The 19,310-nt window shown below is 34.4% G+C and overlaps 1 protein-coding gene across 4 annotated transcripts in view; it reads left to right on the top strand.

Moving 5' to 3' along the window:
• The window catches only part of TRAPPC8 (trafficking protein particle complex subunit 8), an 81,943-nt gene that overhangs the window by 10,766 nt on the left and 51,867 nt on the right, over positions 1–19,310 (top strand). For 2 of the 4 annotated variants that reach the window (XM_027068705.2, XM_027068708.2), the window contains exons 3-10: positions 1,724–1,813; positions 3,333–3,507; positions 6,122–6,275; positions 8,769–8,862; positions 10,170–10,426; positions 10,779–10,894; positions 11,583–11,733; positions 16,443–16,543. In XM_027068705.2, the coding sequence (XP_026924506.1) occupies positions 1,724–1,813; positions 3,333–3,507; positions 6,122–6,275; positions 8,769–8,862; positions 10,170–10,426; positions 10,779–10,894; positions 11,583–11,733; positions 16,443–16,543 (1,138 nt within the window). Of the gene's footprint in view, positions 1–1,723; positions 1,814–3,332; positions 3,508–6,121; positions 6,276–8,768; positions 8,863–10,166; positions 10,427–10,778; positions 10,895–11,582; positions 11,734–16,442; positions 16,544–19,310 lie in introns of all 4 variants that reach the window. The other 2 variants (XM_027068707.2, XM_027068704.2) reach the window with 1 other exon arrangement.

Genomic DNA, 19,310 nt, shown 5'->3' with positions numbered 1-19,310 from the left:
CACTTTTTCACATTGGAAACTTTTCTCACATATCTGCTGAGCCTGTGGCATTATTTTCTATTTCAAACTGAGAATTAAACGCCCTGCTGGGCATAATAAACTCTTGTTATCTAGTGGACTTCTGTACTGGGTGGTGAGGCTGTGAATAGGCTTTAGAGTTGCCCAATACTTATGGTTCTTTTATTTGGGGCCATTTCATTTCTCCAGAGAAAGATGCTCAAGTCTGATGTCTGACTATCTGTAAAATGGGGGGGGGGGGGGAGGCTGTTTTATGTCTGTTTGTTTTTTAACAGTCTATTAAAGTAGTTTGGTAGATACAGAACATCATTTCCCCATGTCTGAAGATTCCTTCCTATTTAACCAAATTTTCATTATCTTTTATTTTATTTTCTTGTCCTTGGTGCTGAGTGAAAATACATATTAATTTTATAGCTAGACTAATTTTGACTGATTTTGGGGGAAGATATAGGTTATTGGTTGGTTAGAAAGAAAATGGGTTATAACATTGGCTAGTATTGTCATTTATTCTCCAATTTTTGTCACTTTTCATATAGATTATGGTATTTCTAAGAAAGCCTTTTCTCTCATATAGCAATGAACATGAAATTGTTACATTGATAGCCCTCCTAAACAATATATGGGTTATTCTCATAAGGTATTTGTTGGAATTAAAATTTTATATGTTTATATATGGCACCAGGTTAGATACTACTATTTGGCCAAGATTGAATGGTTTTTTTTCCCCTTTACCTTCCAGTTGGTTAATGTAGTATTATAATGTGAACAAAGTATATTAGGTTTTTCAGTGATTGAGGTGAAAGGTTTGGTAGTCGGCATAAATAGCTAGGAATAGAATGTCCTTTAGTAAAACTGTGATTTATATAATCTGTTTAAACCTTGTGAAATGACCTAATGACTTAATTGTAAGTTAGTTTAAAAACAAATAAAGAGTAGTTGTAAAATGCTTAGCATGGAGCAAGAGAGGTTTGACATTTTAAGAATTACATTATATACATTTATAAAAATGTGAAAACACACCTCCTTATATTTGATTACAAGGTAAATATACTTTGAAATTTCATTTAAAGAAGTTTTGTTATTGTCATACTCAAGTAATCAAATTATAAAGTAGATGTTGTCAACCTTACCACTATTGACATTCTGAGCCACATAATTCTTTTTTGTGGGGAGCTGTCTTCTGTTCATTGTAGGATGTTTTGCACTGTTCTGGACGTATTTGCCTAGAAGTCAGTAGCACACAACCCCATCCCTAGTGTGACAACCCAAAGTATCTCCAGACATTGCCAAATATTTCCTGGAGGTCAAAATCACTGTTGGTTAAGAAACCATTGTTTTGAAATGGTGTTTATGAAGAGGAGAGGGGCACAAAACTTTAGTTTCAGAATCTTTTTACTCATGTAGGCAATATTTAAAGGATTAATAGGTAAGTAGGTTGTGGATCATTGTGTAGGTTTAGGAATAAGTCAGTTTTATTTTTGCAAATGTATATTCCTATATGTGAATATATTTGTGTGTATGGCACAGACCCTAATTTTAAAGCAGAGGTAGAAAATGCTTGTTTATATCTTTAAGTACAAGTGAAAAATGCTTATTTACTGTTGGGAATCTTTCACACCTTTTAGGGGTATGGACTTGACATTTTTTTTGTTGTAAATTGATTCTGTTAAGGAATTTTAACTGTTGTATATCTTGTTTATTTTAGCTACCACTCCATGGTTTGAGTCTTACAGAGAGACCTTTCTTCAGTCGATGCCAGCATCAGATCATGAATTTCTGAACCACTATTTAGCATGTATCCTTTGACCTTTGTGTTTTCTTTTTTCTTTAATTTATTTTTATTTTTTGACAGAGAGCGCACGAGTACACAAGTAGGGAAGGGGCAGAGGGAGAAGGAGGGAGAGAATCTTAAGCAGGTTCCTCCCTTAGTGCAGAGCCCGAAGCAGGGCTTGATCTCACGACGGTGAGATCTTGACCCAAACTGAAATCAAGAGTTAGATACTTAGCCGACTGAGCCACCCAGGTGCCTGACCTTTGTGTTTTCTTTTCTTTCCTTTTTTTTTTTTTTTTTTTAAATTTTTTAACATTTATTTATTATTGAGAGACAGAGCATGAACGTGGGAGGGGCAGAGAGGGGGAGACACAGAATCCGAAGCAGGCTCCAGGCTCTGAGCTGTCAGCACAGAGCCTGATATGGGGCTTGAACTCACAAATCATGAGGTCATGACCTGAGTCGAAGTCGGACACTTAACTGACTGAGCCACCTGGGCACCACCTGGGTGCCCCCTGACCTTTGTGTTTTCTTAAAATCAAATGTTTTGGAAATTAGTAATCTCAGAAATAGTTCTATGAAGGCAAATTTGTAATTTTTTTTTTTTTAATGTATATTTCTGAGAAAGAGAGTGCAAGCAGGGGAAGGGCAGAGAGAGAGAGGGAGACACAGAATCTGAAGCAGGCTCCAGGCTCTGGGCTGTCAGCACAGAGCCCAACGCGGGGCTCAAACTCACAGACTGCGAGGTCATGACCTGAGCTGAAGTCGGACCCTTAACCAACTGAGCTACCCAGGTGTCCCCTATGAAGGCAAATTTTTTGAGAGGACATGGGAGAATAGAAAAATTATTTTTCATTGATGATGCTTCAAGTTTTTGTAACTGTTGTTTTTGTTAAATGACATCCTAGACAAGACTGGTTTTAATAAATTAATTTTTATTACAGAGTAAGAATACTGATGGCTTACTTACTGTTTTTCTTTTTTCTCCAGCTCAAATATTTCATGTTTAGTAAGTTTCTGAACCAAAGAGTAAATGTGAACTGTCATTGTTAACTGCTTTTGCTGATTGCCTCAAGATTAGTTTCTTATGCAAGATCTCATATATAAAAGCAGTTTTCCATTATTTTAGTAACCTGTTTTATAGCTGTTAACCTCTTTTGATGCTTATGACTTTTTAGTTTTCTTAATGAGGTTGCAGAGAAAGTTAAGAGGTAGGATAGAGTATGAAACCGCTGTGAGATGGAATGGAGAGGAGCAAGATTCAGCAGAATTGTTCATTGTGTTGATGTGTAACTTTGATATTGTCCATTTTTATGTTCATGGATTTCCTTATATATGTAAATGACCTAAAAACCATCGTCAAAAAAGTATTTGAGATTTAAAACCTTGAGTTATTTGGAAACGCTGGAGAAATTATTTTGTTTGCAGTGAAAATCTATGAAATCAGATTTTTTAGCTTAGAAAATTTCCTCAAAGTTTATTTTAATAGGATAATATGTATCATTTAGTGATAAGTGATAATTACCTTAATATGGTTTACAAGGTATGTTGGTAGCATCATCTAGTGAAGCTGAACCTGTGGAACAGTTTTCAAAGTTATCACAAGAACAGCATCGAATTCAGCACAACAGTGACTATTCCTACCCCAAGTGGTTTATACCAAATACACTTAAATATTATGTACTTTTACATGATGTAAGTGCAGGAGATGAACAGAGGTAAGCTTTATTTTTTTAACTAAAAATGTTTCCCTGTTATATGATTAGATATTAGTTTGCACATTTTATTTAAATTTTAGATGTATTTTTTTATCTAAGAAAGTAAAAATACTAATAAAACATTTAACTATATCTTTGTTATGTTCAACAGCTAAGTTATTTTATGTTAGATTTCATATGCTTATCCAAACTTTGCTTTCAATATATATCTGTTACTACAATCTTTGTACCAAAGTGCCTGCCATTTTACACTTGTAGGTCTTAGCTGTTATTTCTTACTTTCTCATTTTTTTTTCTTTTCTCAGTTTTCCTTTTAACTTTTCACTTCTTGACTTTTTTTAAGGACATTTCTGTTTCCACTCTTTACCCTATTGTCACTTTGTATTTTTAGCCTTGATGTTTTCATAGTCTCAAAAACATGCAGACATTTCTTTATTTTCTCTTCTCTTCTCTTCTCTTCTCTTCTCTTCTCTTCTCTTCTCTTCTCTTCTCTTCTCCTTTCCTTCCTTCCTTCCTTCCTTCCTTTCTTTCTTTCTTTCTTTCTTTCTTTCTTTCTCTCTCTCTCTCTCTCTCTCTTTCTCTCTTTCTGTCCATCTGTCTTCCTTCCTTCCTTCCTTCCTTCCTTCCTTCCTTCCTTCCTTCCTTCCTTCCTTCCTGTCTGTCTTTCCTTCTGAGAATGGGCACAGCGTGAGCGAAGGGCAGAGAGAGAGAGAAGTGGGCCTCACCTGGGGCTTGAACTCACCTTGAAGCAGGGTTTTGTGCTCCCCTTATGCTCACCTGAAGTGGTGCTCGAGCTCACCCAAAGCGGGACTTGAACTCAGAAACTATGAGATCATGACTTGAGCTGAAGTCAGATGCTTAGTGACTGAGCCACCCAGGTGTCCCCAGACATTTCTTACATGTCCTTTAATATTCATTATTAGTGATTTGCCGTAGTCCTTTTATCTTTGGAACAAATGATTAACTTATCTTTAAAAATATAGTAAGTTCTTAAAAAATAAGATAACATAAAAAGCAATTTTATTTTTATGATTTTGGAGTTTATTTTGACTTTTGATTTGGGATGTGGATCAAATTAATTTTTTGTTTAAAATTGTCAGTCTGATAAATCAGTGCCATTTAGGATATACAATCAAATAATCATTTCTTGCCATTGTTTTGAGCACATATCATTACCTTTTAAATAAATTTTCCTTTTACGTATTTATTATTTTAATTAATTTATTTGAAAGATTTTATTTTTAAGTAGTCTCTACACCCAATGTGGGGCTTGAACTTACAACCCCAATGTCAAGAGTCGTATACTCCACTGACTGAACTAGCTAGGCACCCCATAAATTTTCCTTTATAACCAAAGAACTTTTCTGAGGAATAATTAATATTTAGGATTTTTTCTGAAATCATAAACAGGCTGTAGCCTGTGGATGAAGTATACTATGTAAATAGAAATAATTTGAACTGGCTATTAAAATTAGTTTCTATCTATAGAATATATGTATCTTTCATATTGAAGGGTTGTAACTAGGATATTTAAGTGGTAATTCAGGTATTAGATCAGTGGTTCATATCTTTAGCAGTATCACTGGTAAAGTGAGCAGTTTATTTTATTGTACTTGAGTGTATATACACATACATATACTTATATCTGCTTGTATACATTTATAACTTTTATTAATCCAGCCTTAATTTTATAGTGTGTAAATATGATTCGGTAGTCTGGCAGGCATGTTACTTGTATAGTATTATCTTTTGCATTTAAATATAATACAAAATTTTCTCTTCCCCCCCCACCCCCCCCAGATGGCTGATTGACTTAAAAAGATACCATTTAAATTAGATTAGCCCTATGTACTAAAATTTCAGTTTTCATCAGAATATGCTGTTTGCTTCCTAGGCTGTGTTATCACTACCAGCTAGCATAGCTTAGTTAACTTAAACTATGGCAATAAAACTACTTTTTATTGCATCTAAGATGTAACTCATGGATTCAGCTATTATAAATTTTGCAAGAAAAAAGGGTGGATTTTATGTAATAAATAAGTCAGCTGCTCTTCTTGAGTTTTCTTTCCTTTTCTGTCTTTGAACTGTGTCCCTTTGAAGACAGCTAAGGGAAGGATAAACTGTAGCAGTGAAAGATGTTTTGTAAGTTTTGGGGTGCTATACTTTTCTGTTTCGGCGCTTACGTTTTTTGATAAATGTTTGTTTTCTCAGATGGAATTTCCAAAAGCTTCTTCCCTAAAGCCTGGTACTTACAGTTGAAAGAGTTCTTGATCTAGAAGTTTGAAGCCATTCTTTGGAAATTTACAGTGCACATTAGTAAATGGAAGGCTTGGAGGTGGTCTGCTGGTTTTGTTTACTGTAGTTCAACTAGTTTGACCACCAGAATGGTCTCTTTGACCGTTGAAGCACATTTTGTTAACTCTGCTTTAAGGTGATATCCAAGCTAGCTAAATTTCAGTTAGGGTCATGATCTTTGTTTTAATTTTTTTACTATTTTATATCTGCTTTTCTGTTCTGCCTTTTTTGGGGATTATTTTTGCATTATTTTAATATCTGTTATTGCCTAAGGTATGCTCTCCATTTACTACAAACTTTTTTCCATTTTTTATTTTAGAGCTGAATCAATTTATGAAGAAATGAAACAGAAATATGGAACTCAGGGTTGCTATTTACTTAAAATTAATTCTCGAACATCTAATCGAGCATCAGATGAACAGATACCAGATCCTTGGAGTCAGTATCTTCAGAAAAATAGTATTCAAAACCAGGTATATGTAAAAAACAACCATGAAGCAAACCACAAAACTGTATTTCAGTTTTATGACATAATGGCATCACTGTAGAATTTTTTAAGTCTTCGTTTAGCTAGTAGAATTGTTTATTTATTTTGTGGAATCTAGCTAGTTCTGATCTATCAGCATGTGAGCTCTTAATTCAGTGGTTTAAAACTGTTTTTAACTAACACATAATCCCTTATATGTATTCCATTCAGGTATATAATATCCGTATTAATTGATCTTTTCTTAAAAAAATGAAAAGTGAATTACATAAGAATTGAATGAGATTGGCTAGACATGTAGAGAATAGAAGTTTTTACTTGTACATATAATTCCTTATGAATGCTTACAGTCAATTCTTTATTATCCACATGCTCTGGGGTTGCCTTCCTTCATTTTCAACATGCTGTTCTTATGGCCACCTTTTGGAGCTCATACTTTTTAGGTGGGTGGGCTTTTTTCCCTAACTTTCCTTTGATTTCCTTTCCTTCTGAATTTTCAGGAAGTGTTATTTCTTCCTAATTTTCTCCTTTCTTAATCTAGAGTCCTAGTCTAATGTTAATTGCCTATTAGTTGAAGTGGGTAGGTATAAGGTTTCATGGTCTGTTGAACTTCTAAGATAGAATTGTATACCACTTGGTAGTAGTCAAATATGAAGTTCCCATGTTTAGTTCAGATAATCAGGAGTTACTTTTCTGTGTGTGTGTGTAGAAGGGGGATTTTGTAAGTAAATGAAAATATAGTTGTGTTCTGTACATTTGAATTACATTGGGTACTCTATGATATTCTTTTTAAAATAACAATTATAAAGTTTGTGATTTTTGATGTCTTAATATAAATATTGTTTAATAATCTGTTTGCCTTATTTTTCTATCTAATATATGGAATTTTTGATCCACATATAGTGTTATACTGATATTTACTCACTTTAAGAAAATGCTGGGAAAAAGTGAGAAAAAAGAAAAACCAGTTGCATATGAAGGAGTTTTATTTAAAAAAATGGTCTTTCAGGGCCACGCTCAGAATAGGGACAATATTGAAAAATGGAATTTATTATTATTTTTAGTGTTTATTTGAGAAAGGGTGTGTGAGCAAGCAGGGAACGGGCAGTGAGAGAGAGAGGGAGAGAGAGAATCCCAAGCAGGCTCCATACTGTCAGTGCAGAGCCCGATGTAGGGCTGAATCTTACAAACTGTGACATCATGACCTGAGTTGAAATTAAGAGTCAGATGTTTAAGTGAGCCACCCAGGCACCCCCCAAAAATGGAATTTAGAGTCCAGTCATTCTAAGGAAGGGAAACATAAGTCAAATTGACCAGTTTGAGAACTTTTAAAGAAGACAGAGGTATCAGAAATTCTATAGCTAGATGCCAGGATTGGAGGATAGCTTTTTTATTTTTTGTTGTTTTTATTTTTTATTTTGAGAGAGCAAGCAGGGGAGAGGGGCAGAGAGCAAGAGAGAGAGAGAGAGAGACACTCTCAAGCAGGTTCTACATGGAGCCTGATGCAGGGCTCAGTCCCACGACTGTGAGATTTTGACCTGAACCAAAATCAATAGCCGGACGCTTAACAGATTGAGTCATCCAGGCACTCCTGGAGGATAGTTTTAAAGCTTATCAAACCTAACCCCTAATCTATTTTAATTTCCTTTACCTATGAATAACCTCATCTAGTACTCTCTTCATGTCTGAACAGCTGGAGGATCAACCAAAAATTATCTCCCTTAGCTTATACTCCTTGGTCCTTTGGGACCAATTTTTCATTAAGTCACCTTTCAAAATGTAGAAGGATAGTTTTTGTGTCCCCTTCTGTATTTACCAGGCTAAATATAACCACTTTCTTCAACTCTTTCTTGAGTGGCAGTTTCTTGTCCTGATCGCTTTTATCTTATTAAGTACTAGTTTGTAATTTCCCTCAAAGCATGACACTCAGAATAATACCTCAGATTAGTCTGGGTATTTTTATTTTAAGTTTGTTTTGTGACTGAGAAACCAGTGCCTTTGTACAAATAAACATTGCATTGGATATATTTCTAATGCACTGTGATATATTCAGAATTTACTCCAACCTGTTAACACATGTCCATAACCCAGGAGATTTCATACCATCCTCTTATTTTCCCCTGCCTGACTCTAGTAGTCCTTCTCTCTTGGCATTTATTTCTTACTTCAGACAACTCTGCAGGTATTCATGTACTTATTACATATAAACAGGTAAATTGAGGTAGAGATCATTTGAATTCAGAAGAATTAGGATAGTAGATTGAACGTGAAAGGGCGTTTAGGAATATAGTAGGTGTGGATTAGAATGATAAAATATATGAAAGAAATTAAGAATTTGGAGGACTAAAAAGAAAGTGTCTTGCTAAAACAAATAAATGAGGCATATAGTCAGCAGAAAAACCACAGTTGTTGATGGATTTGGTGATATCTTAAACATGATTAATTAACTAACTGCTAATGCTTTTTTATTTTATTTTGATAGGAATCATATGAAGATGGCCCTTGTACTATAACTTCAAATAAGAATTCTGATAGTAACTTGCTTTCATTGGATGGATTAGATAACGAAGTCAAAGGTCTTGATATACTTTCTCTAAGTTTCTCTTTTAGTTGAAAATCTGCACTGTTGTCAAAGCATGCTAATCTTCATAGATAAAAGATGGGGGAAATTTTCATAATAAAAATAAAATGGGCTTCTCCTTTGAAGAGTTTTTTGAGTCATTTGAGTTTGACGTTTTTTGACATTTAAAAATTTGTTTACCGAGAGTAATATATACTATTTCTTTTAAAAATTTTTTAGGAGGCAAGGGGGAAGGTACTGTGTGCAGCATTAATTATTCCCAAAGTTGACATGATTTTGAGAGCTTTATTTCTGTATTTTAAATTACAGTTGTTGTTTTTTTAATTTTTTTTTTTTAACGTTTATTTATTTTTGATACAGAGAGAGACAGAGCATGAATGGAGGAGGGTCAGAGTGAGAGGGAGACACAGAATCCGAAACAGGCTCCAGGCTCTGAGCGGTCAGCACAGAGCTTGATGCGGGGCTCGAACTCACGGACCGCGAGATCATGACCTGAGCTGAAGTCGGACGCTTAACCGACTGAGCCACCCAGGCGCCCCTAAATTACAGTTTTTGATAGTGATAGTTCTACAAATGTTTTTTAAATTTTTTTAATGTTTAATTTTGAGAGAGAGAGTGCACGAGCAGAGGAGGGTGGAGAGAGAGGGAGACACAGAATCCAAAGTAGGTTCTAGGCTCTGAGCTGTCTGCACAGAGCTTGACATGGGACTCAAACTTACAAACCTTGAGATCATGACCTGAGCCGAAGTCAGATGTTCAACAGACTGAGCTACCCAGGCGCCCCTCTAAAATTGTTTTGTTAAAATTTTTGTTATTGCTTAGTTGTGTTATTTAAATTTATTTGTTATATTATTTTAACACTGTAATTTTCTTCATTTATTTATATGAATCTAATTTTTTTTAAGTTTGAGAGAAAGAGCATATGCATTCACATGCCAGCCAGGGGTGGGGAGAGGGAGGCGCAGAGAGAGAGGTGGGAGAGAATCCCAAGCAGGCTCTGTGCTGTCCAAACCCTGAGATCACTCCCTGAGTCGAAATCAAGAATTGGATGCTTAACTGACTGGGCCACCCAGGCTCCCCTATTTAAAATCTTTAAATTGCTATTACGTGTAACAAATATTAACCCAAGTTCTGTAGTTTTAGGAGGGAAAATGTTAATGTTATTGTATCTTAGACTTCTGAGATACACAGAAAGATGAAGGGTTCCAACATTCTTTTTTTTTTTTTCTTTAGCAGTATGGTAGTAATATCACAATTTTCTGTTGCATTCTGAAAGTAAAAGAAAGATCTGTTTTTCAGTAGATGGCTTACCAAATAACTTTAGAGCTCACCCACTTCAGTTGGACTCATCCAGTGACGCTTCTAACAGCATTGATGGCCCAGATCATGTAAAATCTGCTTCATCATTACATGAAACAAAGAAAGCAAATACTGGAATTATTCATGGTGCATGTTTAACCCTTACTGATCATGATAGAATTCGACAGTTTATACAAGAGTTCACTTTTCGGGGCCTTTTGCCACATATAGAGAAAACAATTCGGCAATTAAATGATCAGGTAAGATTTAATTGTTCGGATTAGTATTTTTAAATTTTCAGTAAAGAGTAAATTTGGGAATATAGTAGTATAAGTTATTTAAAGTACTTGAGGTTGTTTTTTTTTTTTTTTTTAAGATAGACTAATGCTAGTGTTTATTGGTATCACTGTCAGTGATGAAATTCTCTTAAATCCTAGAAGATACTTATTTACATTAGGGATTTTGCCAGCATATTGGACAATTTTCTTTAAATCAGTGTTGTTAAAATGAATATTTGCTCACTATTAAAGCTTTTTAGTTATTTAGAATATATTGTATGTAAAAGTAAAATACTAAATCTCATATTTGTAACGTATACTCTTTTTTTGGTAGCTAATATCAAGAAAAGGTTTAAGTCGATCTCTATTTTCTGCAACTAAAAAATGGTTTAGTGGCAGTAAAGTTCCAGAAAAAAGCATTAATGAGCTGAAAAATACATCTGGATTGCTGTGAGTAAAATATTATTGTTTTTGTTTTTCTTCTGTTTAACTCTGGTGTGTGACTGTGTGATGTCCTGCAAAAAATTATCTCTTTAGGTTTTTAGTTTCATATTTGTTAAAACTTCAGTAGATAAGAACAGTGACTATAAGTTAATTATATTAAAAAATGTTTTTAAACCATTAGGGAATTGGGTATCTAAAAATAAATAACAATGGAGAAAGTCCCTTACTTTGGGTTTCTTTCCCTATTTGTAAAAAGATGGAATTAGAACAAATATTCATTAATAACTCATCTAAATAAAATATTGTGGTCTAGTGGTTCTGAGCCATGGCATATATTTAGAAAATTTTGTTTCAAGGGAAAATAAAGTTCATTTTGGGTTTTTGTGTTTTTTGTGGTTGTATGTATAGTGAGTTACCTAGAATTGACCATTTGCCTAATAATTTGACCATGGAAAAATTTCTTGCCTCTTGTTGAGAAGTTCTCAGTATAGGGCTATAAATTATATAAATACAATGTTTCCAAATGTCTTTGAGAAATGACAGTCTCCCACTGGAGACAGAATTCTTGTTGAATCAGATTAGTTTTCCTAATATTTTAGACTCAGTTGTCTAGCTTGTTAGACATTTTGTAATATTTGATGGTTCAGGGGTTATAAATTATAAATTCCTTTCTTAATTCATTTTATATTTATAGGTATCCGCCGGAAGCACCAGAGCTTCAAATCCGAAAAATGGCTGACTTATGCTTTTTGGTGCAGCATTATGATTTGGCTTATAGTTGCTATCATACTGCAAAGAAAGATTTTCTTAATGATCAAGCAATGCTTTATGCAGCTGGTGCATTGGTTGGTATTCTGTAATATTATAATTTCTTATTTCTATTGTCATAAATGATTTAGAAATCTCTTTATGAAATGGAAAACAAAATACCTAGAGATAAAGTTGTACTCAAAGAGGACATAATGCTTTATGGGTTTTGAATTAGTTTATGCTGAATTGATGGATTTTCCTCAAACTGGTTTAAACGTGGTCAGATATAATGGTTGATGTCTTAGCTTTGTCTAGTACCTTCTAATTTTTGTGTATGCTTTCAAAATTTAATTTGAGTTTCTGTTATTATATTGAGTAATCTTTTTTTAGCAGATGCTTTTAGAGCTACTGAAAAATATTTTAAAATTGCTTAAATGTTTTTTTCTGATGTAAGACTATATATTGGTTAAGAACATGTACTTTGGTGTGAGACAAACTGTCATCTTAGGCATGTATTGAACATCTCTAAGCCTCAGTTTTTTCGCCTGTACAGTGTGAACCCTTACGGCATAGGGTTGGATGAAGAGGTATAAGGGCATGTGATGTGCCTAGCACACTGCCTTGTATGTTATAAGCTGTCAGTAAGCATCAGCTATGTTAGTTTTTCTAATTGATATGTAAACCTTGGTGTGTCAGAAATTTATTTTGAAAGGGAGAGAGAGTGAGCATGAGCAGGGGAGGGGCAGAGAGAGAGAGAATCCCAAGCAGGCTGTCAGTGCAGAACCAGATGCGGGGCTCAAACCCACAAATTGCGAGACCATGACCTGAGCCGAAACCCAGAGTCGGACGCTTAACTGACTGAGCCACCCAGGCATCCCCAGAGAGAATTTAATATACTTGTTGCCTTATAACATTTTCATGTTCTTTTAAAGTTGTCATATGTATATGCGTAATTTGCTTTCTGTGTGTAGAAAAGAGTAAAATCAGCACTGTTGCATTCTACATAATCACTTTAAGAGTATGTAAGCTTGTAAACAAAGTGCGAAGAACAAAAAAGTATGAGAATAAATATTTCATTGGGAATTATCATGTAGGCGCTTGTTAGTAATTGCCACTTATTTTGCATTTATTTTAATATTATGTGTGTATAAAACTAAAATAGGCAACTTAAAAATGTAAAGCTAAAATTGCAAAATTATATTACTTTTCCTTTTCACTTCTGTAATTTTAAATGTTTACTTTTGAGAGAGAGAGCATGAGCAGGGAGGTGCAGAGAGAGAGAGGGACAGAGGATCTGCAGCGGGCTCTGCATTGACAGCAGAGAGCCTGATGTGGGGCTCAAATTCATGAACTCTGAGATCATGACCTGAGTGAAGTTGGATGCAAAACCGACTGAGCTACCCAGGTGCCCCTGTAATGTTAAAAAAAAATTTTTTTTTTAAGTTTCTTTATTTCTGAGAGAGAGAGAGAGAGAGAGAGTGCGAGCATGAGCGGGAGAGGAGCAGAGAGAGGGAGACACAGAATCCAAAGCAGGCTCCAGGCTCTGAGCTGTCAGCACAGAGCCTGACACAGGGCTCGAATTAGCAAACTACGAGATCATGACCTGAGCCAAAGTTGGATGCTTAACCGACAGAGCCACCCAGGCGCCCCTTTTAAAAAAAAAGAAAAAAAAAATTTTAAAGTTTCTTTATTTCTGAGAGAGCGAAAAAAATATTTATTTATTTTGAGAGAGAGAGAGGGAGGGAGGGAGAGAGAGAGAGAGAGAGAGAGAAAGAGAGAGAGAATTCCAACCAGGCTCTGTGCTGACAGTGCAGGCTCAATTCCACGAACTATGAGATCATGACCTGAGCCAAAATCATGAGTCAGATGCTTAATTGACTGATCCACCCAGGTGCCCCTTCCTGTAATATTTTTAATGAAAAACATCTAAGTTTTAAAAACCTTGTTCAGGAACTTAAAATATGCTATCTTTATAAATTGAAGTGTTTGAAAACTTACATGAATTGTCCTTGGCCAGACATTCTGTAATCTTTTATTATAGTCATCTAAAATGATGACTATATGGATATAAAATAATAAATACTTAATGTTATTTCATAAATATAACATATTTATGAATTGATAAAATTTTACATTATGTACTTGCTAATTCATTGCTTGTATTTAGGTAGGTCTTTATAAAGGTATGGCAAAAAAATGTCAGTGGTTTTATGGTGTGTAAGCTTTTTCATTTTTATCTATAATCTGATAAATACTGTATTTAAGCCATTTAGGTGGTGGTATTAATAGCAACTGTATGAGAAAAAACAGTTTAGCAATGGAAAATAAAGGTATATCTGCTATAACATAATATATGTATACCTGAAAATCCTTGTAGTCTATAAAACTGTCCTAAAAATAATAGGCCATGGAGAAAAATAGGGTCGGGAAGTCTTCTTAAAACCTATGTATGTATCTTTTAAAACAAAGTACATACAAGAACACAAAATTTGTACCTTGAGAGATGATATATGTAATCTAGTGTAATCTGCTCCATCATGCCTAGAAGTTACTTAAAGGCATTAAAACACACACACACACAGAACCAGTATATCAGTACTGGCTGGGAGTAGAGGCGGAGAAGAAGAGCTCCTAATCCGTTATGGTGCCATGATGGGGAGCGTGGAGCGAAGTGAAGCTGTCTTGAGCCAAGAACTGTGCATTTACACTGGGCATGTACTTCTCTAGAGAGAGAGTCAGTGAGCACCAAAACTCAGGCATTCGTTTTCTGTAAAATACAGATAAAGGGAGCTCCTGCTTGTGCAACAGCTGAGCTTAGGGCTTGCTCCTTTCCTGCTGAAGGTTATAATTTTATATTTGCTATTTTTGATCCCCTTGCCCAAGAAAAATTGTTTATAAATGAATACAAATTTTATTTGTGTTGATACCACTTTCCTATTTACCATTCACATATTTAGCTAATTGATAAGGTCAAAATATGTTGTAGTAGAACAGACTATATTGCTTGCCTTTTTAGCTGAAAATTGTAGAAGGTATTTAGTTATGCTATCTTTAAAATTAAGTATCATAGCAAAACCAGTAATAGGAATTCTTAATACTGTTTTTTTGTAGTTCAGTTATATAACTACCTTAACTAACTGAAGGGTAAGTAGATCACTGTGGTTCTTGATGAAAATTTTTGTAAAAAGTATTGATCTGTTATTGATGACTATAAGAAATGATTTAATGGTTTGATATAATAGCTGGGGGTGATCATTCTGAATGTTCTCACCAGATCTGTAAAAATTATGTCGGTTTTGTTTGAATGTATATTGATTTAATACTTGCAGAATTAGAAAATAACTTAGAATTTGGAGGCATATTTTTCTCACAGGATTTTTTCTTAGTACCCTTTAATATATGTAATATATATTGTTTGTATGTAGTAAATGGGTATTTTGTACAATATAGTATACCGTATGTTCAATGCATATTTGCTTTTTTGTATAATATAGAAGCATATGTGTATTCATTACATTAGTTAAAATATAAAGTAGTTAAGAAACCATGTTTCAGAGCTGTAGTATACTTTGTCACATGGGTATAATGCTTTTTCTTTAAGTTTATTTATATTTAGAGAGAGAGAGAGAGAGAGAGACAGAGACAGAGAGAGAGAACAGGGGAGGGGCAGAGAAAGAAGAGGGAGAATCCCAAGCAGGCTCTGCACTGTCAGTGCAAAGCCCTACGTGGGGCTCAAACTCATAAACCGAGATCATGACCTGAGCTAAAATCAAGAGTCAGACACTTAACCTAATTGACTGAGCCACCCAGGTGCCCCTGGATATAATGTATTTTCATTCAGTTTTTTCAGTAAATTTTGGAGCAAACACTGCTGGGTACTGAGGATGGAAAGACATTCTGTAACAGATACATTTTATATTGTCATGAAGCCTATAGTCTGTCACGTTTAAGGTTTTAGTTATTCTCTGGTTTTTAGGTAATTATTTGTATTTTTTTCTATTTTAAAAGTTGCAGATAAATACATATGTTCATCCTAAAAGTGTTGGTATTAACAGTTTTCCTTCCCAATTTATGAAGGTTTCATTTATTTCTAGTTTTTATTAAAACTTGGTCTATAAAAGGACATGGGATATTTTACTAAGAAAGCCAAAACCCATATTTGGATCATCATTTCTAAATTCATTAGGACTATTGTATATTTTTTGCATTATTAACTGAAAGCATACACATTGACAATAGATTGGCTTTTAAAAATGAAATACAAAGATCTAGAAAACTGACAGTAATTTAAGTCTAAGAAATAAGGTCTTTGTGCCTTTTATATGGTATAGGATATACATTAGAGTGTGTAAATAGCTGAAAATATATATAGTTCAAGTTGTTGAGAGCTCTCTTTGCCTGTTCTGATGCCAGTAATTAGAAAGAGATGTGCTTTATTTTGTCTTGCTCTATATGGTCTTATCATTGGTCTGTTTCCTCATTGAGGAATAGGGAAGAACAGAGAGGAAGTGGTAGCAGAATCTTAAGCTAGGTGTACTTGGTAGTTGTATATATACACCATAATTCAAAATGCTTCTCAGGTCTTCTTGAAAATCTCATTTAAATTCTGAATGACAGACTTTGGTATTTGACTGTAGAATTGAAAAACGAAAAGCATATATTTTTCAAGCCTGCATTAATCCATGAAATTTCTATATCATACATAAAAAGCCCCAGCAAACTTCAGTCCAATTTTTAGCTTTCCAAATGCTAAACTATAAGAATATTCCTCTTTTTGAAATAGTATAAATATCTTTTTCTTTAGGAAATGGCAGCAGTGTCAGCTTTCCTTCAGCCAGGAGCGCCTAGGCCATACCCTGCGCATTACATGGATACAGCAATCCAGACATACAGGGATATCTGCAAGTAGGTGACTAGAATGTTTATGTTCTGTCCATTTAGAGGTAAATTTAACACTTACATCATTATTAGATGTAAATGGTTGTTTGTTTTTCAGGCTTTAAACTTAAACAAGCTCCCAAATCAAGTCAGTCTACTCAGATAAGATGAGGTGATTTTTTTAAAAGTCAGTGTTTTCTTACATCCCTTATTTTCCTCTTTTGTTTGGATTTGTAGTTAAGAATTTGTTACATGTAAAATTGGGGTTATATGTTACATTGGATGATTTTATTGTGAGGATAGCTCTAACCTAAACTATTGTTAAGCCAGGGGTTAGCCATTTTGAATTTTTCTTGTTAAATAGGCAGAACACAGAGAATTAAATAGTAGTCCAGGGAAGAAAACGAGAACTGTTTTCTTCACACATAATGAGTTCTCTTGGAACTCTATAGTAGTTAGAACTCACCACCTGTAAGGAGACTATGAACCGGTGCAGAAAGTGGTCAGAGGAGGTTTCGTAGTATTTTTAAGGAATGAATCTAGAAGAAAGGTAGTGGGGATTTGACAGCCATGAATATATTTCAGGAATTGTGATTGGCAGGAATAATGTTTTGGTTGAACATCACTGGTAAAAGGAAATGGAGCCTTGGCTAGGTTAGAAGGTGTACATGAAAAGGTGTTTTGAGAGACATTGGTGTGGGGAGCCTTCACTCTCACTTATTATTGTTATTCTTAAGCTGTAGTTAAGATTTATGTATTAGCAATGGAGAGTTCCTGAATATTCACAGAGAACCTTGACATAATAAAAGTGATTTTTCAGGAAGGTTGATCTGACTGTTCTATGTAGAATGAATGGGTTGGAAGACAGATAAAGAGGCAGTCTTGTCTCTTATAATGTTGTTCAAGGATTAGTAATAGCAGTGTGTTTTTTAGTGTTTTAACAGCACTAATAAGCATTAACTTTTTTGTGTGTGCCCAGCATTTGCCACTATGCCAAAGTAATTTACATGCTCTTTGAATCTTTACAACAAATCTGTGAAATGGTGGGTACTATCATTATCCTCACTTATAGATGAGAAGAATGAAACTTAGAGTTTAACTTGCTCTAGGGCCGCAGCTAATAAGTGGTGGAGCCAATTTTGGATCCCACCTCTTACCTTTTACAGTCTGTTCGAAACTATATTTAAAAAAAAAAAAAAATATATATATATATATATATATATATATACACATATATATATATATATATGTATATATTTGGAGAGTCTGGCAGGAGATATGCCCTGTGTGAAGGAGGACACATTGAAGGATTCTGAAAAGGTGAGGTTCAGAAGGTAGAAGAACTAGGAGAGTGAGGTGTCATAGAAACTAGAGTAGTAAAAAACTTTCAAGAAGTTTGAATATTCGTTCTCTGAGAAGATTTTTCTTGTTTTCACAAGGTACATAGCTTTCGGTGAGAGGCACATGGAATGATGCAAAAGAGAAGGCATAATACCTAGTGACTCAGATAGCCAGATATGTCTGGCAATCCAATTTTGTCCTCCTGTCTGCAATAGACTATCATCTTTTTCTAAGTCTACACTTATTGTTTTGCAAAAAATTTACTTTATAATCTTCATTCTAAGTTATCATAATTGATAAGATTTATCATCAATTTAATATATATTTTGGGATAAATGAGAAACACTACATTCATTATACATGTGCATTTTAAGAAGCTCCCTGATCTCAGAAATATTAAAATGTAAATAAATTTTCTTAAAGGAAATGCAATATTACTTTTACAATGCCCTCCTCTTAGAATACCATGCTTCACCTTTTAATTGATGAGATCCTGTTTATCCTTAAAAGATTTTCTTAAATATTCTTTTATGATGCCATCCATTCCCTTTCTCTCCCCAAATCATAGTAAATATCAAGTATTCCCCGTTGGTTATCTATGTTTTTTTGTTTGTTGGTTTTTTAGAGAGAGGGCACACATGCAGTGGGGGAGGGGGAGAGGAAGAGGGAGAGAGAATGTCAAGCAGGCTCCACATTCAGTGTGGAGTCTGATGCGGGGCCCAATCTCATGACTGAGATCATGATGTGAGCTGAAATCAAGAGCTAGATACTTAACTGACTAAGCCACCAGGTGTCCATTACCTGTTTTATACCAGTTTCCTTTTTTAGTTAGGGATTGTGTCTTGGAAATACTTGAGTTTGTAGCACTTCCAATGCCTGAACCAAATGATTTTTTAAAAAATTATTTATTTAAAAAATGTAGATATTTTTGTTAAAAATTCAAAATTTTGGCCATTCTGATAGGTGTGAGGAGATATCTCATTGCGATTTTGATTTGCATTTCCCTGGTGATGAGTGATGTTGAGCATCTTTTCATGTGTCTTTTGGCCATCTGGATGTCTTCTTTGGAGAAATGTTCATGTCTTCTGCTCATTTTTTAATTGGATTGATGCTTAATTGTATTTGGTGTTGAGTTATATATGTTCTTTATATATTTTAGGTACTAATCCTTTATCAGGTCATTTGCAAATATCTTCTTCCATTTAGTAGATTGTTTTTTAGTGTGGTTGGTTTCCTTTGCTGTGCAGAAGCTTTTTATTTTGATGTAGTCTCAATATTTTATTTTTGCTTTTGTTTCTCTTGCCTTGGGAGACATCTACAAAGATGTTCCTGTGGCCAGTGTCAGAGAAGTTACTGCCTATGCTCTCTTCCTGGATTTTTAGTTTCAGGACTTACATTTAGGTCCTTAATCCATTTTGAGTTTATTTTTGTGTGTGGTATAAGAAAGTGGTCC

Source organism: Acinonyx jubatus, chromosome D3, assembly GCF_027475565.1.
Source record: "Acinonyx jubatus isolate Ajub_Pintada_27869175 chromosome D3, VMU_Ajub_asm_v1.0, whole genome shotgun sequence".
Lineage (NCBI taxonomy): Eukaryota > Metazoa > Chordata > Mammalia > Carnivora > Felidae > Acinonyx > Acinonyx jubatus.
This window is presented reverse-complemented; position numbering and strand designations above follow the sequence as displayed.